This window comes from Canis aureus, chromosome 16 (genome assembly GCF_053574225.1).
Source record: "Canis aureus isolate CA01 chromosome 16, VMU_Caureus_v.1.0, whole genome shotgun sequence".
Lineage (NCBI taxonomy): Eukaryota > Metazoa > Chordata > Mammalia > Carnivora > Canidae > Canis > Canis aureus.
The window spans coordinates 38,920,123-38,940,458 of NC_135626.1; the positions used below are offsets into that span (position 1 = coordinate 38,920,123).

The window sequence follows — 20,336 nt, forward strand, 5'->3', positions numbered from 1 at the left end:
GGGGCCATGGGCTGGCCAAGGAGTGTGTGTGCTGCGGTCACGTGCCGGGACAGGCCTTGGCCTGTGGGTCAGGTGGGCATGGAGGGGCGGGCCGTGTGTTGACACCTTACCCGCCTGTGCACCTGTATGTGCGCATTCACACGTGCACTCCTGCATGTGCACTTCTGTGCGCGTGCGCCAGGCCTGGCCGGGTGACTTCCTTGGCAGCCAGCGGCTCTGTGTGGGGAGGAGCTCGGGCGGGGATGGGCCCCTGCCTACACCTGCTGTAACCCTGGCCTCTGCCCTCCACAGCTGTGAGGAACGACAGAAACAAGAAGAAGAAGGAGGCGCCCAAGCCCGAGTGCTCTGAGAGCTACACGCTGACGCCCGAGGTGGGGGAGCTCATCGAGAAGGTGCGCAAAGCACACCAGGAAACCTTCCCTGCACTCTGCCAGCTGGGCAAATACACTACGGTATGGTTTCCCCCATCCTGGCAGGGTGGGGTGTGCCCGGGGCCACAGGGCCCATCTTGCCCCTCCTCACTCCTGCCCGGGCTTCCGTGTTGTCCCTTCCCCTCTTCTTCCTCCTACTGCTTCCTGATCAAGGAGATCTCAGGAAGTGAAGTGGGTGGAGGGCAGGCCTGTGGGGGCGGCAGAGTCAGGCCGAGAAGGGGTACATGAGGAGAAGGCCCTCACTCTCCCCCGTCCTCTCAGAACAACAGCTCAGAGCAACGTGTCTCTCTGGACATTGACCTCTGGGACAAGTTCAGTGAACTCTCAACCAAGTGCATCATTAAGACTGTGGAGTTCGCCAAGCAACTGCCCGGCTTCACCACCCTCACCATTGCTGACCAGATCACCCTCCTCAAGGCTGCCTGCCTGGACATCCTGGTGAGGGTCTGCACCCTGCCCACCCGGGTACTGCCCCTGAGTCCTTGGAGGAGGTCCTGCCATTCAGATAACCACCTTCCCCAAACACATCTGGAATCGATCTGTCCAAGCGCCTCCTACCCAAATGTCTACCCTTCCTTTCCCCAACGTGTCCACCTGTTCACTTAGCCCCTTGGCATCTGGATGTACACTGCTTCACCCATGTACCCACACACGCACCCATCCACGTTCACCCCATCTTTCCGCTGAACCTTTCACCCCACTGCACATCTGCCCATCTTCAGTCTAATAAAGATTCACCTAGGACCCTGTGTGGCCAGGCCTTGAGCTGGGTGTTAGGAATGGAAGTGGACACAACATTGGCCCCTCTCTTGAGAACCTTCTGTGGGTAGAGGCAGCAGATACATAAACAGAGGTTACCAAACTGTGCTGAGCACTGGCTGGAGATGGGGAGGGCTGTCCCTTCCCTGAGGGAGAGAGAGCCAGCTGCAGGGGGGCGGGGGGCAGGGAAGGTGTCAACAGAGGAGGGAGCATCTCGGGTTGTACAGAAGGGGCACATGGGAGGGCCCTAATTTAAAAACAGGGTGTGAGAGGACCAACGGGGTGAGACCAACTGGATTCAGGGGAATGCAGGGCATTTGGCGGGGCAGAGGGTGGCCAGGCTAGAAGCAGGATGTGCATGGTAGGGAATGTCATAGTCAAGGCTAGAGGACTCTCCTCCTTGACTTCCTTAATGGGCTTGGCCCACCTGTCCCCTCTTGGCCACTTCCAGGGTGGGGAACCTGGGAGGTGACAAGGCTGAAGCTTCCTGGTAGGGATGGGGTGGGAGGAGCAGAATGTGGCATTTCTGGGTAGTCAACTGCCCCAGATGCAAGAGTTTCAAACCCAGATCAGGGTTTGAAATGGTTGAAGCTGATACACATTCATGGAATTCTGCTGTGAACCCAATCCTGGGAACTGTAGACCTAAACCTGCTAGGTCCTTGCCTCCTAAAAATTCTAGTTGCTGTCTAGATTCTCTTCATGGAGACCAGGTGATCTAGATCTGCACTGTGCAGTAGCTGCTTGCTGTGTGTAGCTCTTTAAATTAAGATTAGATTCCATTCAGTTCCTCAGTTACACTAACCACATTTCAAGTGCCCAGTGGCTACTATTTGCGTGGTACAGACATAGAACATTTCACATCATTGCGGAAGGTTCTATCGGACGAAGGTTCTATCGGACTATCGGACGGCACTGGTTTGGCTGCCCGCCAGGTGGTTGTGTGGGGATGCTGGTACTGGAAGTGCTGGGGAGATGGGTCAAGTCCCTGAGCTCGTGCATCCTCTGCACCCAGATCCTGCGGATCTGCACGCGGTACACGCCCGAGCAGGACACCATGACCTTCTCAGATGGGCTGACCTTGAACCGGACCCAGATGCACAATGCCGGCTTCGGCCCCCTCACAGACCTGGTCTTCGCCTTCGCCAACCAGCTGCTGCCCCTGGAGATGGATGATGCTGAGACTGGTCTTCTCAGTGCCATTTGTCTCATCTGTGGAGGTGGGCAGGGAGCCTGGGGCTGGGGAGCCAGGTTCAGGGTGGTGGGGCAGCCCCCAGAGTCCCTTCCAGGCAGCAGCCCGGGCTCAGATCAGCAGGGGACCTCGGCCTTTGTCAGGCCCTTCTCAGAGGGCTGAACCAAGAACCCAGAGGGGCTGGGGCGGGTCTGTGGCCACACAGTAAAGGAGTGGAGCTGGAGACTTGACATCTCGTTTGCCATTTGCAGGCCATGCCCTTTCTAGGGGGCTTAAGAGTGAGGGCTTGAGGGTCAGACCACCCAGGTTCAAATCCTGGCCAGCTTATGACTTTCAGCAGGTTGCTGAACTTCACTGAGCCCCCGTTCCTTTAAAATGGGGCAATAATGGTCTCCGCCTCATAAGGTTGATGGGGGGCGATTAAGAGCGTAATAAATAAGACACAGTTTGTCTCCAGTAAGGCTCAGTAAATGTTGGCTGCAGTTATTATTTGATTGTTAATGAGAGTTTTGACATTGTGCTGGTATCCATGGTAATGGGTGGGTGTGAGACCTACCTGGTCATCCTCCCTTTGCCTGAGAAAGACACAGCCTGTGTTCGGGGCTCCCATCCCTATGAATTGAGCTGTCCGAAAGGACAGTGTGGGCAACACCAACCCCAGATGCCCTCTGCTCACACTTAAGAGCCTCTCAGGGCGTTTCTCACAGCACACAGACCTGTCCACTGCTCTGTGTGGGGAGGTCCCGGGAGCAGAGATCCTCAGCCTGTGGCCTGGGCCAGCGTGCCCCCCAGTGGCCGAGGCTGGGAGCGCGGCTGTGTGCCTTGCTTGTCCCGGCCGCTGCTCAGGGGGCGTCTGCTTCCTCAGACCGGCAGGACCTGGAGCAGCCAGACAGGGTGGACATGCTTCAAGAGCCGCTGCTGGAGGCGCTGAAGGTCTATGTGCGGAAACGGAGGCCCAGCCGCCCCCACATGTTCCCCAAGATGCTGATGAAGATCACAGACCTGCGAAGCATCAGTGCAAAGGGTGAGGCTCATGCCCTGTGTGTCCGCGAGAGCTGGACTCCCAACACCCTGCCCGGGACCCCCTGCCCATGCCCAGAGTCAGGCCCCCTACATGTGAGCTGATGCCCTATGCTTTTGTGCCCACGACGATGCCCAAACTCATCTGGACTTCACCGGGTCCACATGACCTGCTTGTGAGCTTGAAGCTGGCATTGTCACCTTTGCACGGTAGTTGAGGGCATGGCTTTGCCACCAGAGCGTATGGGTGTGCACTGAGCAGGTCACCCAGCAGCTCTGAGCCTCACCTTCCCATCTGAGGAATGGGGATGATGGTGGTGTTCACAGCTGTTCTTGAGGGGTCTGTAGGAGAATCCATAAACACAGCACACAGGAGCCCTAGGCAGTCTGATGTCAGGGCCTGAGCTTGAGACAGCTGCTGCCCCTAGACTTGGCGGCTCAAGAGAGTTGGCTTCCGTCGAAGAACTGAGGCCCGAGTTCGGTCCATAGTGGATGTCCATGTTGGTGGAACCGGCCCTCCCACCCGTGCCCCCTCCCTCCTGGAGCTTTGTGAGGCCAGACCGGTGTGCTGACCTCAGCTCCTCCTCTCCTGCAGGGGCTGAGCGGGTGATCACGCTGAAGATGGAGATCCCGGGCTCCATGCCACCTCTCATCCAGGAAATGCTGGAGAACTCCGAGGGCCTGGACACTCTGAGTGGACAACCGGGGGGCGGGGGGCGGGATGGGGGCGGCCTGGCCCCCCCACCCGGCAGCTGTAGCCCTAGCCTCAGCCCCAGCTCAAACAGAAGCAGCCCGGCCACCCACTCCCCGTGACTGCCCGTGCCCGGTGGACACAGCCCTCACCCCACGCCCTGGCTTTTCTCTGCCTTTCTACCAACCATGAGACCCCTGCCGGCCCTACCCCCCAAACCTGTCCTCCCTTTCCTCGGGGACAGGAGGGAGGAGGCCGTGACTCTTCAGATGGAGGCCTGGGCAGGAAGGACTGCCTGCTCCTGCAGCCTGGGCTGACATCACGGGCAAGGTCGTGAACTGCGTGTGGACCGCTGGTCCTGGGCCTCAGGATGGAGCCTGGGGGCCTTGTGTTCATCAAGACAGCCCTCTGCCCCCCTCGCCACATCTTCATCACCAGCAAATGCCAGGACCTGGCTCCCCCATACTCAGAACCCGCAAGCCATTGCCCCCCCGGTCGGGAACCCCCCCCTGCCTTGGTTGGTGACAGAGGGGGTGGGCCAGAGGGGTGGGGGGTTCCCCCTGTACATACCCTGCCATACCAACCCCCAGGTATTAATTCTCGCTGGTTTTTGTTTTTATTTTAATTTTTTTTTTTTTTGGTTTTGATTTTTTTTAATAAGAATTTTCATTTTAAGCACATTTATACTGAAGGAATCTGTGCTGTGTATTGGGGGGAGCTGGATCCAGAGCTGGAGGGGGGTGGGCCTGGGAGGGGGGAGTGGCCCGGAAGGGGCTCCCACTCTCTCTCCATGTTCCCGCACCCCCTAGCCCTCCTCCCCAGCCTTTTCCTCCTAAGTTTTCTCTTTAAAACTGTGAAGTACTAACTTTCCGAGGTCTGCCCTCCCCTACTCCCTCTGCCTAACCACTGGGTGTGGACAGTTTCAGGCAGCCCCCAGAATGAGGAGGCTTCCCACGAGAGAGGGCAGGGGCCCAGCAAGGGGGGGCCTCAACATACCCGTGTGTTTCTCAGCCCCGTGGCCTCGGCAGAGCTGCCTGTCCAGCAGGGCTCACGTCATCCAAGCCCTCCAGCCCCCACCGTGAAGGGGCTGGCCAAGGAGTTCAAGCTGCACCTGTCCCCCAGCCTCACAGCCACCAGCACTGCCCACAGGGCCCCTAGACACACACACACACACATACACACACACACACCTGCACAGATGGGCCAACAGACACACTTGGCCTGAGTTCCTCCCATTTCCCTAGCCTGCCCCCCGCCCCTCACTCCATACCTGTACCCCCTCCTTGCCCCGCAGGACGGGCCTCCAGGGGGTCCCCTCCCCTCACCCCCTGCACCCCCAGGCTGGGGGAGCTGGCTCTGCCCTGCCCTCCTTGCCCCGGGGTTGGGGTCTCCTCCCCTCAGAGCCCGCTGGTGCGCCTGTTACTGTTGGACTTTCCACTGAGATCTACTGGATAAAGAATAAAGTTATATTTATTCTACACGTGCCTCAGAGCCTCACTGCCTAGCTGCCTTCTCTCACGGTGTGGGCAGGGAGCTGGGGATGGGGGGTTGGGTATGAGCAGGGGGGACAAGTCGCCTGCCTGGCTGTGCTGGGGTCTCTGGTGGAACAAGCTAGGCCTGGTCTAGGGGTCTACACAGCCCATGTCAGGGAGTTCCAGTCTGGAGGTGGGGAGGGGACAGGAGGAACTGTTCCCACCTTCAGAGAGTCCCCAGTCCGAGGGAGGAAGCCAGCCCCTGCCTTCGGAGAGTCCCCAGCCCTTGGAAGTCAGGGCTTGGGTCTGGGGGGTCACTAAGTGGCAGAGGAGTTCTATTTTGGACTCGACCTTGAGGAGTGGTAGTTGGCATGGGTACCTGGGTCAGGAGCCCTTGGTAACCTAACAGGAACATAGGATTGGGGGGAAGCTTAGAAGGCCAGCCCATCCATCCCGGTGCCACCAAGAAGGACTGTCCTACCCTCCCCTGCCTGCCCTTGAAGTCACTCTGTGGGCAGGAGGCACAGAAGACAGGTTGCAGGGGAACCTGGTTGCTCCTGGTTGAGAGGATCAGTTGTGACAGGCAGGTAGTGGCATCAAAGACCAATTTTGGGGCAGCCCCAGTGGGTCAGCGGTTTAGCGCCGCCTTCAGCCCAGGGCGTGATCCTGGAGACTCGGGATCCAGTGCCACGTCGGGCTCCCTGCATGGAGCCTGCTTCTCCCTCTGCCTGTGTCTCTGCTTCTCTCTCTTTCTCTGTGTGTCTCTCATGAATAAATAAATAAAATCTTAAAAAAAAAAAAAAAAAGAGCAATTTTGTCCACCCTCCACACTACACGTCAAGGCCCAGTGAGGGCAGTGTCCTTGCCCAGGGTCACACAGTGAATTCATCGCAGATGGGGGACCAGTACTCAGGACTCCCACGCCTCAGCCAGAGATCTTTCCTGGAGCCCTGATGTCCCCAGTGAAGCGGCAAGCACTGAGGTCTGAGGGTCCTGGGGGGTGGCAGTGTAGGCTGTGTCTGGGGGCGGTTAGCAGGGCGCCTGGGCAGGGCGAGCTCCTTCCATGGGGGTGGGGTGCCTGCCATTTCCATTTCGGCCACCGGGTGGCGGCAGCGCCTCACTTATCTCGCCGTCCGGCGGGCCAGCGTGCGTGTGGGGACAGGGGTTCTCGTCCTCCAGCAAATTTTTTCTGACACTTTGACTAGGACAGAAATTTAACATAACATACCTGCCCACGTGCTTTACAAAAATCACTATGCTATCACCCTGTAGCGTAAAGGAGAAACAAAGGAAAAGGATTATGAATTTCAGTGTGTTTTTGCCCATGATGACATCATCCTATGATTGCTTCTGCTTTTAATTAATACATTGGGATTCAAATAAAAGCTGGCAATATATAATAATAACCGTACCAAAAAAAAAGAAAAAAGTCCCCAAACAAAACCCTAATAATGTCTTACATGTAAAACAGATCAGGCTTTGGGCTCAGGCAATTATAGAGAGGTTTGTGTGACATTGTGTGACTGTCCCGTGGGACATCCTAAAGTCATGTGTGACCTTTCTTAAGATTTTATTTATTTATTCATGAGAGACACACACACACACAGAGAGGCAGAGACACAGGCAGAGGGAGAAGCAGGCTCCATGCAGGGAGCCCGACATGGGACTGTGGGACTCGATCCTGAGTCTCCAGGATCACGCCCTGGGCTGAAGGCGGCCCTAAACCGCTGAGCCACCCGGGCTGCTCTTTCTTTCTTTCTTTCTTTCTTTCTTTCTTTCTTTCTTTCTTTCTTTCTTTCTTTCTTTCTTTCTTTCTTTCTTTCTTTCTTTCTTTCTTCTAAGTAAGCCCTGAACCTGACCTGGAGCTCAAACTCATGACCCCAAGATCAAGAGTCACATGCTCTACCGACTGAGCCACGGGTGACCCCACATGTGACAACTCTGTACTGTAGGAGGGCATCATGGCATTTCTGGCCTCTCCCTACCAAATGCCAAGAGGGTTGCCCTCACTGTGGTGACTAAAGCAGCAGCCCCACCTTTACAAAGTGCCCCCTGCCCCAGTAGTACCTTTGGCTGGGGCTTGAGGCTGCTTTCCATGGCTCACAGTCCATCGCTGCTGAGTGGTTTCTCAACCACCACACAAGTGACATTTTGGGCTTAGGGATTCTTTGTTGGGGTGGGGGGCCGTCCTGTGCATGGGGGGATGTTTAGCAGTATCTCTGGCCTCCCACGGGGCATTTAACCAGGCCTGGGGCAAATATCAGAAGGCTTCGTGGAAGAGGTGCCCCCTCCCAGCTGAAGGTCTAAGGGGAAGAGTCAGCAAGCAGGGGCACAGAGGTGATAAATAGCTTCATGTGATCACAAACCATCACCAGCTCTGTGCTTTAACCATTTCCGTTGGAATGCTGGAAGAAGTAAGTTGGAGGGGCAGGGATGGGCGCAGGCCAGGGCTGGTCCAGGAGCCGGACTTGACCCTGAGAGTGATGGGAGTGAAGGATTTCAAGCCAGTGAGCTAGCTGTTCAGATGGGAATTGCAGGGAGCAGAGTGGAAGCCGTGGGAGCTCTCCAGGCCACCGGTGACAGGGCTGGCCCTGGGCAGACTCTGAAGGGGTGAGAGTGCATGAGGGGAAGAATGCTTAAGTGGCAAAATGGGAAGACCAGGTGATTGACAGGACATGGGAGGCGGGCAGAAGACAGGCTTTGGCAGTAGTTGGTGGAGGTGGCCTGGGTGGATGGAGACATCAACATTGAGATGGGAAACTAAAGCAGTTGGGGTTGCATTTGAGGTGCTGGTGACCCTCACTCCCATCCCTTACTCTATTCCAGCCACATGGCCTTCTTGCTGCCCTCAAATACCCCCAACGTATTCCTGCCTCAGGGCCTTTGCACTCACCATTCCCTCCACCTGGAATGCCCTTCCTGGAGCCAGCTTCAGGGCTAGCTCTTTGCTACATTCTGTTCCAGGGTCACACCTCAGGGATAGTCACTGTCTCGCCTTATTTTGAGCAATACCTGGTGGTATATTCTACTGCCCTCCTTCCCACCAGAATGTAAGCTTCACGAAGGCAGGTTTTGTTCACTATTGAAGCCCAACGTCAAGTTTGCTCTGTTCGATACAGTTGTCACTAGCCAAGTGTGGTGACTGGGCCTTCAAAATGTGGCTGGTCCAAACTGAGATGTGCTCTAAGCATAAAACACACACCAGATTTCAAAGACTTAGTACAAAAAAAAAGAATGTAAAATATCTCCTTAAGACTTCTTTATATCGATGATGTGTTGAAATAACATTCTGGATATACTGGGTTAAAGAAAATATGTTATTAAAATTACTTTCATCTGTTTCCTTTTACTTTTTAATGTAGCTAATGGAAAATTTAAAATTACACATGTGGCTCACATCCTATTTCTCTTGCACAGTGCTGATCTTGAACATTGCCTGGCGTATAGTATGTGCTCAACAAATATTTCTTGAATGAACACATCTGGAAAACAGCTGGATATCCCCATCTGAATTTGTTGGAGGTCCAGGCTTTGCACACATAACTGACTGTCATCAGAGAGATGTTGCTGCCTGCCATGAGCATGGATAAGCCTTTGGGCCCCAGAGACACCTTCAGTTCCTCATCAACACAAATTTACTAAGCACCTACTATGGGCCAGTGTGGAGGAGCAAGCAATGCCATCCAGCAGATGTGCTCTGCCTGCAGAGGCATGGGTGCCATGGGGCACCTAGTTCTGACTTGGGTGTGGGCGCTGTGAGGGAAGGCATCTATTTCTTCCCTAATGAGACCAAAAGGTAGGCAGGAATTAGCTAGGTGAGGTGGGAGTGCTGCAGACAGGCAGGCTGCTCCAGGCCAAGAAACAGCACGTTGTAACATCTAGAAGGAGATTGGTCACTATGCCTGGTAAGAAGAGGAAAAACTCTATGCTTTGAGTGCAGAAACCATAGGAAGCCCATGCAGTGGGGCTGGGGCCAGCTGGGACAGGGTTGGGACTTCAGAAGCTTCATCCAGGCACTGGACTTATCCTGATGACAGGGAGCCCCCGAGAGTGTAAGCAGGAGGACCATTTAGAAAGACCCCTCTGCCCGCTGTGTGCAGTACGGGCCGGAGAGTCCAGGACAAAGAGGGGGGGGACCAGGGACGTAGGAGAAAAGACGGTAGAGTGGGTGGTGGTGGCCTGCTCAGCAGGGTTGGATAAGGCCCAGGGCGTGGTCAGATGGGGCCGCTGGATGTCACTTAGGTCCTGGGTGAGCTTATGGAGATCAGCACCGCTGGGGTACAAGGGAGGAAGACAGATGGGGCAGAGAAGATACAGGAGGGGGACAAGAGGCAGCCAAGTATCCCCCCAGGAGGGAAGATGGTGGTGGCTGCAGGGAAATGCAGGGCCCGGAGCACGTTTTAGGGCATATTTCTTTTGAGGATGGAAGGAACTTGGCCATGTTTATGAACTTGGGGAACAGCAGCCAGGTGAGGAAGTGAAGACAGAAAAGAATCCTGCTGACCCTACTGCCCACCCCCACTGTGCTTCCATCAAAGGGAGGGTTTGGCCACCCTGGTCTGGCGACACAGTCGAGCGTGTGGATGGTGCCCACAAGCCCTACAGCTCTGGGGCCTGCCCAGGGGGAAGGGGCACCTCTCTCCTCCCTGTGTGGGCTCCATTAAGAGCGGAGAGCTTCTGCAGTGCCACTGTGGCTGTTGTTGGCACCTTGCCAGAGATCTCCCTCTCTCATTCTCCCTCACAGCCACACATAGACATACACACTCACACAGGACATACAGATGCACACATGCACAGGACTCACACACACAAGGTATACACACACACGGAGAGCCCGCGTAGGATGTAGCTGTGCACACCCAATGCACACACACAGCTCACTCAGGACACATGCATGCACGCGCACACACAGCTCACACGGGTCTTACATGTGCATATGCACACACAGCTCACGCCATACCTAGTGTACATGTGAGCACACACCTAGGGCGGCCACCCAGCGTGAACAAGGGGAGGCCCTCGGGAAGCTGGTGTCACGATTCTGTTTCCTGGGCACCACCGGAACCTCCGTTTTGCGCCCTGCTGTGTCCTCTTACGCGCTCTCCCCAGCGGCCCCCGTCCCTTTCCCTGCCACGTGGATGAGGCTGGCATCGCGACCTGCCGCAGCTCAGCCTCCGGCCCCACGCCACCGCCACCGCCACCGCCACCGCGAGCGCCGGGAAGCGCCCGGGCGGCCAAGGTCGCGGGGACAGCCCGGCGGGAGCCCCTGCGGCCCGCCCCTAGATGGCCAGGTCCTGGCGGGCGGTGGCCAGGGACGCCTTGTCGCGGGCGGGCGCGGGGTGCGCATAGGCGGGCGGGCCGCAGGGGGCGGGGCGCGGCGGCGGCGGCGGCGGCGGCGGCGGCGGCGGGAGCAGCTGCGCCCCCTCGTGCGCGCGGTGGCGGCGGCCGGCGCGCGGGCGGCCCTTCCAGAGCAGGTGGCCCAGCTCGGCCACGCTGAGCAGCGCCGAGAGCAGCCCGACGGCGAAGTAGAAGAGCACGAAGACGGTCTTCTCGGTGGGCCGGCTCACGAAGCAGTCCACGGTGTGCGGGCAGGGCGCGCCGGCGCACGCGAAGTGCGGGGCCACGCGGAAGCCGTAGAGCAGCGCCTGGGCCGCCAGGAAGGCCAGCTCGGCCAGCAGGCGCAGCGCCACGCTCAGCAGGTAGCAGCGGCGGCGCGGGGACGGCCCGGGGCCCGCGTCCGCCTCCGCCTCCGCCTCCGCGCCCGCGCCCGCGCCCGCGCCCTTGCCCGCCCGGTGCACCGCGTAGATGACGAAGAGCACGGGCGGCGCCGACAGCAGCAGGATGTGGAAGAGCCAGAAGCGGTAGTGCGAGACGGGGAAGGCGCGGTCGTAGCACGTCTGGCGGCAGCCCGGCTGCAGCGTGTTGCACACGAACTCCTCCTGCTCGTCCTCGAACACGGCGCCGCCCACGGTGGCCAGCACCAGGATGCGGAAGATGAGCATGACCACCAGCCACAGGCGGCCCACGAGCGGCGACTGCAGCTGCACGGCGTCCAGCAGCGAGCCCAGGAACGCCCACTCCCCCATGGCGCTGGGGACGCGGGGGGTGGGGGGGGTCAGAGGCCGCTGACCAGCGTCCCCCCCAGCCCCCGGGGGGGTCAGCTAGCCCTCCTCTGACCTTGGGGCGAGGCAAGGGCTCCGTTAGGCCTGGGTTCAGCTGGGCTATTGTGGTATCTAGGGGACGCGGGGGTGGGGTGGGGTGGAGGGCAGGAGGGGTTAGGAGGTGCGCCCCTGTGGGTGCCCTTCTCCCCGGGACCACAGGCGCTGGGGAGGAGCCCCACCCTGGTGCTCCAGAGTCCAGATCTGTAGGGAGTGAACATGGACATCAAGGAGGCGCGGCCACCCGCTGCACTGTGGAAGCGGAGACCCAGCGGCGCCCTTATGTGCTCGAGGATGCTTTCCATGGGCGACCATGGTGCCTCCAACCCCCGACTCCAGATCCCCCCTGGGAGAGGTGGGAGCCAGCAGACCCGGAGCCGCCTCACCTCCTTTCTCTGCCTGTCACTTCTCTCGCCCCTCTCATCCCACTGAACTTCTTTCAGAATTGGGGGGTGGACACAAAAGTAGTCCCACTTCCATAACTCTATCAGTAGTATCCTTTGTTGGAGGTGTCCCCCACCATCCCACCCCGGAGTGGCAGGGTACAGGCCCAGCCCTCTCCCATCTCCTCCCTGGTGTCCCTCTACTTCCAGCCTCCCACATCTCTTGAGAACCTCCTCCAAGGGCGTGCACGCGCACACACACACACACACACTCACCCAGGTCCCACAGGCCCCTGGTGCCCCCAGACCCTCACCTGACCCCACTCACCCTGTGGCTGCAGCTGAGGTGTTAGAGCTGAGGGAGGGATCCTGGGAGATGGCTGGGACTTGTTTCTCCTAGGCTCCTTTTCATTTTCCCTTTTGGATTTGGCCAGGATGGATGACAGGACAGAATGGCCGAGAGGGGCTTGCTCTCCCCCTTCTCTTAAAGGGACAGGGTGGCCCTGTTGGCTGGCTCCACCCTTGGGAACAGACACAGGGCCATGCCCCTTGCTGGCCTTTGCCAGCCCTCCCTTTCGATCCCTAAGCCACCCCTACCCCCATCCCACTGCTGTGTCTCCTTCTGGGAATGGGGGAGGGGGTTAATCAGAACCAACTGCTTTTGACAGGGGGTGCGGGATGTGGGTTATGGAAGCCCACCTTACAGATGCCCCCAAACTGGAAGGTCTAGACCCACTATTAACTGACTGGCAACTTCCGGGCTGGAGAGAGGTTTGGTGCTGAGTTGGGGGCAGCAGCAAGTTGGGGGCAGCAGCACAGTCACTGAGCTCTTCGGGCCAGTCTCCTGGTGTGTTAACTGAGGACACTGGGCCATCTGACCTCCAGGTTTCCTTCCACTTCTATGTCTTAATGCTAAGGTCCCAGTCATATTAAGGAGAACAAAGAAAACCTGGGCCCAGAAAAAGATCCCATATGGAAACCATGAAGGCATCAAGAGTGGTCGGCATTGGTGGTTAAAAAGCTTTTGCTTGGGGCAGCCTGGGTGGCTCAGCGGTTTAGCGTCACTGTCAGCCCAGGGAGTGATCCTGGGATCGAGTCCTGCGTCGGGCTCCCGGCGTGGAGCCTGCTTCTTCTCCCTCTGCTTGTGTCTCTCATGAATAAATAAATAAAATTAAAAAAAAAAAAAGCTTTTGCTTTCTTCCCACTTTTCTGTAATCTCCAGATTTATTATAATAAGCATGTTATTTTATAATGGGAAAAATAAATAGACTTCTCTTCCCCTATAAGGCTCTGAATCACATCCTCTGGCTCTAGGTGGCAGGAAAAGCTGTCCCTTAGAGAAAGAGTCAGGATGAGTCATGGTGACCAGAGTGGCCAGGGAAGGGATCCCTGAGGTTGAGACATTCTGTTCATCCCCTGTAGGCCTTTCTAGGAATCTGCCCAACCTGCACACCATTCCCCTCCTTCACCTGCGCACCTGCTCTCAACCAGGCCCTGTGCTGAGCCCTTCACACAAATTAGCTCATTTAATCCTCTTGACAACCCTGGCAGGAGGGAAGCTGGGACTCAGAGGGTCTCAGCAACTTGCCCACAGTCACACAGCAAGTATGTAGCTGGTTGCTGTCTCAGGCCTGGCCTGACTGGCTGGGAGCCCATGTGCTTAAGCCCGTCATGGAACTGTCCTCCTTCTAGCTTGGGTTGCCCAGGGTCTGACAATCCCCAGGGCTTCTGGGGGCTCTGGTGGACCCAGACTCTGCAAGTGGACCATGACTGTCCCTCTCTGAATGGGGAGGCCAAGACTCTCCTCCTCCATGACATTTCCTCTTTCCTTTAGCCACGGGGGCCTGTATAATTTTCCATGTGTTGACAGAGACCCCCTGGCCCAATTTCAGGAAGGGGTGGGAAATGTGCCCTTCACCCACACTGGCTCAGCGGCCCAGCCCAACCTGGAAAAACCCTAGGTTAATGATGGATGTGCTGGGGAACCCTCCCACCGTCAGGCAGAGTTCCCTTGGGAGTGGGCCTGGGTGGGGAGACACTGCCTTGGACAAAGTCCAAAGGAAAGCACAGGCTGGGGCCCCACATTCCAAAAACAGGATGTGGGGTGGGGGCATGGCTGACCTTCCCAACCCTGACCTCTGCCTGCTTCTGGCAAAGCTGCTCCCCGACCCCCGACCCCCAGCCCCAGCCATGGGGGCTCAGGGACACACCTCATCATCTCTCCTGCCTGTCCAATGGTCCCTGCCCCTGTACTCATGGTCCCTGCTGGGTCAGGCCACTGTCCCAGCCTGGAAAAAACCCATCAGGTTGTCTGCCTGTCAGAAGTGGGAAATGGCAGAGCTGGTGGGCTCGGGTGAGGCAGGCGCATGGTCACACTGCAGTGTCCCCAGCCCTGGTGCCACAGGGCCAGACAGGGGAGACTTCAATCTCTGGGGCCCATCGTCCTTCCCAGATAGCGCTGTCCAGCCTGAGAGGAGGTGTCACTGATGCTATCCAGGGCTGGCGACACATGGCCCCATTCTTGGCCATACTTAATATCTGGAGCTGGGCTGAGAGGCCCATCCTGCCCAGGTTCACAGTCAATCTCTGTCCCAGACACTTCACCCTAGCCTGTGAGGCTGTGGAGCCATTCTGTGACACGGGGACACACATATGCAGGCACCGCATGGTTGTACCCAGTAAGTGATATCATCAGGGCACGATGGTATTGTCTCCTCCCTCTGCTCCTCTAATGTTTTTTAGTCTTTATAGAAATGCTGCCTTGGGGCGCCTGGGTGACTCAGTGATTGAGCATCTGTCTTTGGCTCGGGGCGTGATCCCTGGGTCCCAGGATCAAGTCCCACATCGGGCTCCACCCAAGGAGCCCGCTTCTCCCTCTGCCTGTGTCTCTGCCTCTCTCTCATTGTCTCTCATGAATAAATAAAATCTTAAAAAAAAAAAAAAATAAATTCTGCCTTTTAGTGAGGCCTTCCTTAGCGGCCCTGACTAGAATTAACCTTCTACTCCCTGTCCTCTTTCTCAATTTTATTTCTTTTGCACCGATCACTATATAACATACTTGGTACTTTTTATTTTTTATCCCACGTAGCACCCATCTCCCTTAGCACGTAAGCTCCATGAGGGCAGAGTTTTGGTGCCTTGTTCACTGTCCCGTGTTAGCACCCGGAACAGCTTCTGGCACATGGTAGATGCTCAGTAAATATTTGTCAGGTGGATGAATGAAGTGGGGTGGGAGGGTCGCAGAGGCTGCAGCTCATCTCCCCCCAAGACCCTGAGAACGGGGGTGGGGCACATGCCTCAGTTGCTCACTCTGATCACCTCTAAAGCTTGTGATCACTTAAATGGCCAATTTGGTCTGAGATCAGTAATCATAATGTCCGGTCCTGGGTAGAAATGAAAACTCCAAGACGGGTTAGTGGTAAAATTCCTCTCTTGTCTTCCTTCCCAGCTTGGCCAGGGTGGGGAAGGCGCGGCCCCCAAAGGGTGGGCGCCTGGTTTCCTGGTTGCCCTGCAGCACCTCCATAACACCCCCACCCGTCCTGCTGCATCGTGTCTGACCCTTCAAACTCTTTCCAGGCCTGAAGATCCTCCGGACAGGCGACCTTCTGTCCCCAGGCCCTCAAGGCTCCCTGTCCTCTCCGGGGGGCTTCAGCCTGCGGCTCCCAATACCCCCCGCCGGCTCCGTGGTTGCCTCACACACCGGACCTGCCTGACCTCTCCCTTGGCTCTACAATTACTTAACACCAGGTTCGGAGGTAACAGCAAAACTAGTAGACAGTGGCTTAAACAGAGAAGCTGGTTCTCCCCCGCCCCCCCCCCCCCCCGCCTCTTTTAAGAGATTTTATTTATTTATTCATGAGAGACACAGAGAGAGAGAGGCAGAGGCACAGGCAGAGGCAGAAGCAGGCTCCATGCAGGGAGCCCGACGTGGGACTCGGTCCCAGGATCCTGCTCAACCGCTGAGCCACGAGGCATCCCTGTTCCTCTTACATAAAAGGAGGGTGGGGATCCCTGGGTGGCGCAGCGGTTTGGCGCCTGCCTTTGGCCCAGGGCACGATCCTGGAGACCCGGGATCGAATCCTACATCGGGCTCCCGGTGCATGGAGCCTGCTTCTCCCTCTGCCTGTGTCTCTGCCTCTCTCCCTCTCTCTCTCTCTCTGTGACTATCATAAATAAATAAAAATTAAAAAAAAATCTTAAAAAAAAAACATAAAAGGAGGGTGGTGGGCTGTTCATCGATGGCAGGGAGCTCTGCGCCCCAAAGTCCTGGGGGAGCAGGCTCCTTGCAAACCCCTCCCTGGCTATGGCCCTCGTTCTCCACGGTCAGGTCAGCAGCACTGCACGCAGGGCACGGAGTCGGGACGAAGGCTGGAGAAATAAGCGCACCGCGGTCTCTCCCAGTAGCTGCCCCCGTGACCGACTGCTCGCATATCATTGGTCAGGATATCCTTCCGCAAGGAAGGCTGGGAAATGTAGTCTTTCCCCCCTCCAGGTGGCCTCGCGCGCAAGAAGGGGAATTTCACCCTCCCCGTCACAGATCTGCTCCTGTTACTGGCCCTCTCCGCTTAGGTGGTGATTCAGAGAAACTCAGTTACCTCAAGTCGGCCCCTACCAACTGAGTAATTCTTGTTCTTCTTCTTTTTTTTTTTTTTTTTAATTTATGATAGTCACAGAGAGAGAGTGAGAGAGAGGCAGAGACATAGGCAGAGGGAGAAGCAGGCTCCATGCACCGGGAGCCCGATGTGGGATTCGATCCCGGGTCTCCAGGATCGCGCCCTGGGCCAAAGGTAGGCGCAAAACCGCTGCGCCATCCCCCAACTGAATAATTCTATTCAGGTTCTCAGCGGATTGGGTGATGCCCAGCCGCGTTGATCTTCACTTAGCGGTGATCTTTACTCAGTCTACAGATTCAAATGCTAATTTCTTCCGGAGACGTCCTAAGAGACACTCAGCTCTCTGGGCATCCCTTAACCCAGTCAAGTTGACACATACAATTAACCATTACATGGTTTTCAACATAGCTTGCAGACACCCTCAGATTTTGCATTGGTGCCACACATGAGTAACAGGCACTGAGAAGGATTCCTGGCTGTACAGGTTCAGCATCATATTAGAACTAGAATCCATATATTACTTTTATAATCTGAAAAAAATTATGGTTATTTTCAGCTGGAAAGAAGACATGTAACATTTATTATATTTGTAAACTATAGGAAGATGCAAAGAAGAAAACATAAATCACCCAAATTTCATTATCCAAAGGAAAACATGACATTTTGCTGCAACTTGCAGTTGGCCTTTCTTTCTTTTCGTTTTTTTTTTTTTTTTTTTAAGAATTTTATTTATTTATTCATGAGAGACACACAGAGAGAGGCAGGCTCCCTGTGGGGAGCCCAGTATGGGACTCCATCCCGGAATCCGGGATCATACCCTGAGCCAAAGGCAGATGCTCAACCACTGAGCTACCCAGGTGTCCCTGCAGTTGGCCTTTCTTTCTTTTTTAAAAGATTTTATTTATTTATTTATTTATTTATTTATTTATTTATTTATGCATGACACACACACACACACACACACACACACACACGAGAGAGAGAGAGAGAGAGAGAGAGAGAGAGAGAGGCAGAGACAAAGGCAGAGGGAGAAGCAGGCTCCTTGCAGGGAGCCGGATGTGGGGATCCCAGAACTCCAGGATCATGCCCTGTGCAGAAGGCAGGCGCTCAACCTCTGAGCCACCCAGGGGAGCCCACCTGCAGTTGGCCTTTCAATGCACAATAGCATACTTAAATTTCAGATTGCATCAGAATTAACTGGAATGGTTCTTTCTTTTCTTTTCTTTCTTTCTTTCTTTCTTTCTTTCTTTCTTTCTTTCTTTCTTTCTTTCTTTCTCTTCTTTCTTTCTTCTTTCTTTAAGATTTTGTTTATTTATTCATGAGAGACAAAGAGAGAGGCAGAGGAAGAAGCAGAATCCGTGAAGGGAGCCCAATGTGGGACTTGACCCCTGGACTCCAGGATCACACCCTGGGTGGAAGGCAGGCGCTAAACCGCTAAGCCACCCAGGCGTCCCTCTTTCTTTCTTTTTTAAAAGTAGGCTCCACTTCCAGCATGGAGCCCAACATAGGGCTTGAACTCACAACCCTGAGATCAAGGCGTGAGTGGAGATTAAGAGCCAGACTTCACCAACTAAGCCATCCAGTTGCCCCTAACTGGGGCACTTCTTAAAACTAGTACTTTTAAGTCCATGATCATGGACCTGATCATTTAAATTTCTAACAAGCTCTCAGGTCATGCTAATGCTGCTGGTCTAGGGACCACACATAAAGGAACACTGGTGTGTGGTTTACACCTTGGCTTTTCCAGGTTGCGTCTCCAAACAGCAGCACTGGCATCACTTGGGAAATTGTTGATAATGCCTCTTCAGACCCCACTCCAGACCTACTGAGTCAGAAGTTGCAGTTCAACAAGATCTCTAATGGATTTGTTAAGTACAAGTTTGAGAAGCACTGGTTTATGTTTGAGACTCACACTAACAGCTTTTTAAAATTTATTGTATTTGTAAAGATTTTATTTGAGAGAGAGAGAGAGAGAGGGTAAGTGAGGTAGAGAGCATGAGCAGGGGGAGGAGCAGAGGGAGAGGGAGAAGCAGACTCCCCCTGAGCAGGGAGGCTGACACGGCAAATTCCAGGACCCTGGGATCATGACCTGAGCTAAAGGATGATGCTTAACCAACTGAGCCACCCAGGTGCCCCTAAAACTTAGCTTTTTATTGCACTATTTACACAGTAAAACACACCATTTTATAATATAATTCAATGAGTTTTGGTATATGGATAGTTTTTGTATCCTTTTTCCCTGATACCCAATACAATGACTTTCCTGTGCTGTTAAATGTTCTGGGAAAATATGATTTTTAATGACTCTGTAATACATGGTAAGGGTGTACCAGTTTAACCATTCTTCCATTGTAGGACACTTATTCTATTCTCAATTTTTCACTAGTGTAAATAGCTACCATGAATGCTTTTGGACACAAACCTTTTGTTTTCTGGACTTCAGAATAATTTTCCAAAAGTGGAATTACACAGGAGAGGGACACTGGGCGGGTCAGAACAGATATCTATCACTCTAGAAGCCAGTTAATGAATTAAAAAATTTTTGTCTTTGGGTTTTAGGAAAATATGGCCAGAAATCACTTAAAAAATTCTCTTGCAGCAGGAACAGTGGGTTACAATGTGTTTTAAAAGAAAAGGCTTAGTAAGCTTATTGTATTATTTATCAACTAATGCAAGTTTTGAATCCTTTCTTTTCTTTCTTTCTTTCTTTCTTTCTTTCTTTCTTTTTTTCTTCTTTCTTCTTTCTTTTTTTTTTTTTTAAAGATTTTATTTATTTACTCATAGGACACACAGAGAGAGAGGCAGAGACACAGGCAGAGGCAGAAGCAGGCTCCACACCGGGAGCCCGATGCGGGACTTGATTCCGGGTCTCCAGGATCCGGCCCCGGGCCGAAGGTGGCACTAATCCGCTGAGCTGCCAGGGCTGCCCGAATCCCTTATTTTCTAACTATTCTTTTGCAATTCTAATGGATGTGGCCTGTATTTATCTAAGCAATGTTTCATGTGTAGAAAATAACTATTCTATTAAGGGTCTAAATGTATATATAACCAGGTTTATTACCACTAGAATTTTTATCTTCTAGAATGTCAATTGGCTTAAGGAATGAAGTCAAGAGATATATTCACTTGGAATCTTAGCAAGTACATTGCGGATCAGGAGCAAATTTCTACTTTTAAAACAAGATTTTATTTATTTGAGAGAGAGAGGGAGAGCAGGGGAAGAGGGACAAGCAGACTCCATGCTGAATGTGGAGCCTGACGTGGGGCTCAATCTCAAGATCCTGAGATCATGACCTGAGCTGAAATCAGGAATTGGATGCTTCTACTTATACAAGGTAAATGTTTTAGACTTTTTTTTTTTCCTAAAGAGGGTTTATGTGCTTTCCTTCTATAAACAAATGCATACTTAGATGGGAACTGATTTGTTGTTTTTTTAAAGATTTTATTTGAGAGAGAGCATGTGAGATCACAAGTGGGAGTGCATAGAGGGAGAAGCAGACTCCCCACCAAGCAGGGAGCTGGATGCAGAAATTGATCCCAGAAGCCTGGGATCAAGACCTGAGCTGAAGGCAGACACTTAACTGACTGAGCCACTTCACCTCTAATTTGTAACCAGGC

The 20,336-nt window shown here is 54.4% G+C and overlaps 2 protein-coding genes across 6 annotated transcripts in view; one reads left to right on the plus strand and one right to left on the minus strand.

Moving 5' to 3' along the window:
* RARA (retinoic acid receptor alpha) overlaps positions 1-5,570 on the plus strand; it is a 44,426-nt gene extending 38,856 nt beyond the window's left edge. For all 5 annotated transcript variants that reach the window (XM_077853133.1, XM_077853132.1, XM_077853135.1 and 2 more), the window contains 5 exons: positions 292-452; positions 693-869; positions 2,205-2,409; positions 3,247-3,405; positions 3,997-5,570. In XM_077853133.1, coding sequence (XP_077709259.1) covers positions 292-452; positions 693-869; positions 2,205-2,409; positions 3,247-3,405; positions 3,997-4,214 — 920 coding nt within the window. In that variant the 3' untranslated portion in view covers positions 4,215-5,570. The remainder of the gene's footprint in view (positions 1-291; positions 453-692; positions 870-2,204; positions 2,410-3,246; positions 3,406-3,996) is intronic.
* A 5,273-nt stretch (positions 5,571-10,843) lies between these two features.
* Positions 10,844-12,597, minus strand: GJD3 (gap junction protein delta 3). The gene is made up of 2 exons (XM_077852380.1): positions 12,434-12,597; positions 10,844-11,654 (listed from the first exon to the last, which is right to left on the minus strand). The coding sequence occupies exon 2, from the start codon at positions 11,648-11,650 to the stop codon at positions 10,844-10,846; it is 807 nt and encodes a 268-aa protein (XP_077708506.1). The 5' UTR covers positions 11,651-11,654; positions 12,434-12,597.
* Between the last annotated feature and the right edge of the window lie 7,739 nt (positions 12,598-20,336).

Excerpts from the sequence above, each read along its gene's own strand:
- GJD3 (XM_077852380.1), bottom strand. The coding sequence starts at position 11,650 with ATGGGGGAGTGGGCGTTCCTGGGCTCGCTGCTGGACGCCGTGCAGCTG.